The sequence below is a fragment of the Oncorhynchus mykiss genome, chromosome 25, assembly GCF_013265735.2.
Source record: "Oncorhynchus mykiss isolate Arlee chromosome 25, USDA_OmykA_1.1, whole genome shotgun sequence".
NCBI lineage: Eukaryota > Metazoa > Chordata > Actinopteri > Salmoniformes > Salmonidae > Oncorhynchus > Oncorhynchus mykiss.
Window position 1 is genome coordinate 22,218,668 of NC_048589.1, and position 4,446 is coordinate 22,223,113.

Consider the following 4,446-nt stretch of genomic DNA (forward strand, 5'->3'; position numbering starts at 1 on the left):
TAGGTGTGCCTGGTAGGGTATAGGCCCACTCACTTGGCAGCCAGGCCCAGCCAATCAGAATGAGTTTTTCCCCACAAAGGGCTTTATTACATACAAATACTCCTCCCACAAGTGAAGCAGCCTGATATGGAGGTCCTGGGCTGTGCATGGTTACACGTGGTCTGCTGTTTTGAGGCCTGTTGGATATACTGCCAAATTCTCTACATTGATATTGGATGCAGTTTATGGTAGAGAAATTAACATTAAATTAACTGTCAACAGCTCTGGTGGACATCTTGCAGTCAGCATGCCAATTTGCACGCCCCCTCTAAACTTCAGATATCTGTGGTGTTGTGACAAGACTGCACGTTTTAAAGTGATGTTTTATTGTCCCCAACACAAGGGGCACCTGTGTAATGATCATGCTGTTTAATCAGTTTCTTGATATGCCACAACTGTCAGGTGGATGGATTATTGTTATGCCAGAATAAGCCTTCACAAAACACAGCCCTTATTTGAAGTGTTTCTAAAATCCCCTATGGGAAAAAATGAATGGTGGAAAAACAATAGGAACATTTCCTTGTTTGACCGGTATGTTTTATGGGTATTATGACTCATGGTAATCTGTAGCCAGGTGCCAAAATGTCTAAGCACGGGTTGACTTGTCAGTGTAAATGAAGTAGGCTCGCTAGTAGACTAGCCTATTGTAGTAGCTAGTATTGAGATGCACCCCTAGTTCAGGTAGATAGCAGTATACATTGTTGCATGTCTGAATCTGTCCCCAAGTGTTTGTCCTGTGCAAGATTGTGTTGCAGTTCATACATTCAAATGAATAAATCTAAAATTGTATGCACATTTGGGGGGGGGGGGGGGGATTTACAACTCTTTCAAGCATGACATAACAAGGATAGAAGGTAAGCATGGTCATGAGTTGGGGACTACTTTACCACCCTGTCTCCTCTCACAGCATGGTGCTGTAGGCCTCTGGGGAGTTGTGTGGCACTGGGTGATGGTAGTAGTAGGGAAGGTCCCAGTCCCTATGGGCAGTGAAAGGACTAGAGCCTCTCATAGTACGGTCCACATATCCAGAGATGGTTGGGATCTCCTCTCTCAGTGGCTCACCACAGTCCGGCACGGTGGGTGTGACAAAGCCCTGCTTCATTTGGTATCGGTTGGTCCATTCCTCCATTGGCCCAAGCAGTGCTGGCTGCGGCAGATGCTCCTCCTCTTCTTCCCCTTCCTCTTTGTTGAGGAAGTCTCTCAGCACCTGCTTGAAGACGTACACCAGCTCCCAGGGCAGGATGTTGTTGCTGGCCAGCACCTCTCGGAACCTGAGAATGGGATAGATAGAGGGATATTGTGGGTTAATAAACTCTTTAACCCAAACTGCATTATCCACAATAATGAGGCCATTTGGGAGAAGCTGTTTTGGGTTTCAATTATCTGTTAGACCTAGTTGACAAATTATGCTGATAATGATGTAGGCTATTTCAAAGTATCATGCATTGTGTGAGGTGACAAGGCTGAGGGCATATTTATGAGCTCACTCCAATCTAGTTGTCAGGAGGACATTTTGCAAAGAAGTAAAATGTTTGCAGTGAGTTTCCGAACCGACTAATATCCCTTGAATAATTGGGCGATCTTGTTACTGTTGTAATGTGCTTATGCAAACCTAGTCACACCTCAGGATTGAATGGAGAGTTCTTGGGGGGGGGGTCGAGTGTTTGTGTCACTTCCGTCAGTGGTATAACTGGGCTTTGAACAATTTCTTTGACAGCCGTGAAGATCAACCATGTGGATGTGGTTATGCACATCTAGTTAATGTACATACATTTTTGCAAGACCCATGGTGGATTTAAAGGTTATTTCAAGTATGATTACAAGGGTCATGATTTCTCATTTAGCCCTCCAAAAGACCAAATCTGTGTTCATACAAATGTCACCATCACTGTAAAACATTGTTGTTGGATGTTTTTATTTTAATAGGGATATGATATTGCTGATGCAGAGTGCTTTCCCTGGGGTTGTTTTCACTGTGCCTAGCCACATAGGATCCACTTCACTGTTGCATATTCACACCCCATGTTCCCTACTTCTGTGACGACAACACAGTGGCTTCCCTGGCAGATTGCTCTGCCCCGCTCTCCTTGAGACTCGTCTCCTTCGCCTATTCTCACCCTGGTGTGGTGGCAGTGGCTATTTCGGACACAGTGTGCTTATATGAAAAGGGTACTACTGTATGAAAATGGGTGTACAATGTACCTGGAGAGCACCGTGGCGGTGTGTATGGGCTGGATCTGGGCACACAAACGCTCCAACTGGTGACGCTCCGATGCGGGGATCAGCGTGCGTAACCTTGGGTAGCTCTGAAGCCAGTGGGGGTATCCCACGGTGTTGTGGGCCAACCTGTGTTCCCGCTCCACCTCCCGTGCCAGGCGCTCCCTCTCCTCCACGTGCCACAGCAGCTCCCTGATCAATGTACAGCTGGGTAATACCCCTGTGGACTTAGCAGACGTCCCCTCATCTTGAGCCTGTTCTCCTTCAGCACGCAACCATTTCATCCAGCTGAATAGGGGCATGGCGGAGGAATACTGTGGTTACTGCAGTGAGAAAATAAAGTGTTGTACATCCTGAATCAAAAGTATTGTCACTGATGTCCTGTTCTCCTGAAGTCTGTTTTAACAGAACTGTTGAAAGAATTGCAATTGTATTGATTTGATCTGCACTCGTTGAAGACTTGACATGTTGGAAAGTGAGAAATGGATCACCTCCATACAAGCTGACCTCTGTCTTCATCAGTGTTCTGATATCATTCAGTGGCATTCTCTCTGTTGAGGAGGATGCCCAGGTGTGGGTGTGTACTGAACTCCTCAGACTGTTGGTTCCCTCTGTACCTCACACCTTAGCTACACTCAGATTAGGCAGCCTGGGGTAACGGGTACTGTAGTGTTATATCAATGTCTCAAAGCATAAGAAAAGTAATTTGTTTTATTAAACCTGACTGTCCTAGAAAATGTCTAAAAATAATGGGCCAAATCATTTGTGGCTATTGTCTAGATGAGTGACATTTTATTGTTGGAACTTTCTGATCATAAATGGCAAATAGCGTATGTACTGTGAAATGTAATTTACAAAAAAATAAAAATAAAACACACATGGTTGTTGGTACTTACTCTTGAATGCTGCAGTGAGGATGCTTGAGGGAGAGCCAGTCGTAGGCAGAGAGATCAACACAGGCACCTCAGAGTAGCATCTCCAGGACTCTGTATCCATGGGTCTGTCAGTGAAGTCTCCATTCGCTGGTTCTTACTGGACTTGTAGTCCTGATCGAGAGTGGCTCATACGCTGTCTGCACTCCTCTGCTGTCTGTAAGAAATTGTCCTCTCTGTACTGCGTAATCTTCACTCGCCCCTGCTCTCCTGTCCTGTGGACTGTGTCCAGCGGAGTTACTCAGGGTTCTCCTCCGACTCAATGCTGTCTCCTTTCCTTTTCTGCTGCTTTGTTGTAAGGTCAGCTGCTTTGTTAGATGCTGAAGAGTGTGTGCATGTCAACCCTTGTGCATTTTTAGATGTGTGTGTGTGTGAGCTGCTCCCAGCTCTGACAGTGTGTCTGCCTGCTGTGTAGATAAAGTCCTACTCTCGCCCGGAGAGAAGCTGGGATGACTGGGACTGCTCTCTCTGCAACACTGCCCCAGGCCTGACTGGCCCAGCCACGGAATGAGAGGAGTGGGGGAGATGACAGGGAGGACGAGTAAGAGAGGAATGTTAGAAACTCAGAGAAAAAAGGGAAATAATTTTTGGTTGAAGGGAGGGAATTTAGAAAGAAAGTAGGGGGAGAGCTATTTGACATGACAGACACTAGCATTACTCAACATTATTTACTCAGTGAAAAAGCCACATTATCACTACTAGGATGCGGCTGCCTAATATGAGTGCAACGAGGGGAGCTTTGTTTCACCTAGTTTTGATTACACCTCTTTTTCTAAGAGTGTAGTGGTGTATCTAGAACCTAAGGGTTCTTCGGCTGTCCTTGAAGAACCCTTTTTTTGGTTCCAAGTAGAAAGAGCCCTTTTGGGTTCCATATAGAACCCTTTCCACAGAGGGTTCTACCTGGAACCAAAAAGGGTTGTATCTAGAACTAAAAAGGGTTATTGTATGGGGAAAGCCGAAGAACCCTTTTGGAATCCTTTTTTGTAAGAGTGTACATGGACTTACAGAACTGCATTGTCTCTCCTTGACGCTTAAATGCTGATAAGTTTGGTTTTCTAAAAGGATTGGGTGGCTGGACTGAAACACCATACAGCAGTTTTCTCTTGTTTCGCCAGAGCAAAGAGTCATGGAATTGACATTAGTTGACAGTCTGACATTTCAGTGCACAATCTTTTGATTTACCTGAGAATCTGTGTTTCTCTCTAGCCCTGTAAAAGCTCCCCAACAGCAGGTCAGCCCAAAGAGTGAACATGGGGGA

At 45.5% G+C, this 4,446-nt stretch overlaps 1 protein-coding gene across 1 annotated transcript; it reads right to left on the minus strand.

The window, feature by feature from the left end:
- Window positions 1–940: 940 nt before the first annotated feature.
- LOC110504206 (protein RD3-like) lies at window positions 941–2,558 on the minus strand. Its single transcript, XM_036962266.1, has 2 exons — window positions 2,242–2,558; window positions 941–1,310 (listed from the first exon to the last, which is right to left on the minus strand). Exons 1-2 carry the CDS (start codon window positions 2,556–2,558, stop codon window positions 941–943), a joined length of 687 nt encoding a protein of 228 aa, XP_036818161.1.
- Between the last annotated feature and the right edge of the window lie 1,888 nt (window positions 2,559–4,446).

Bases quoted from the DNA above. Each gene is read 5' to 3' on its own strand.
- LOC110504206 (XM_036962266.1), bottom strand. From the start codon at position 2,558: ATGCCCCTATTCAGCTGGATGAAATGGTTGCGTGCTGAAGGAGAACAG. The intron at 1,311-2,241 runs GTACATTGTACA...TCCCATTCTCAG, and splicing joins ACCGCCACGGTGCTCTCCAG to GTTCCGAGAGGTGCTGGCCA.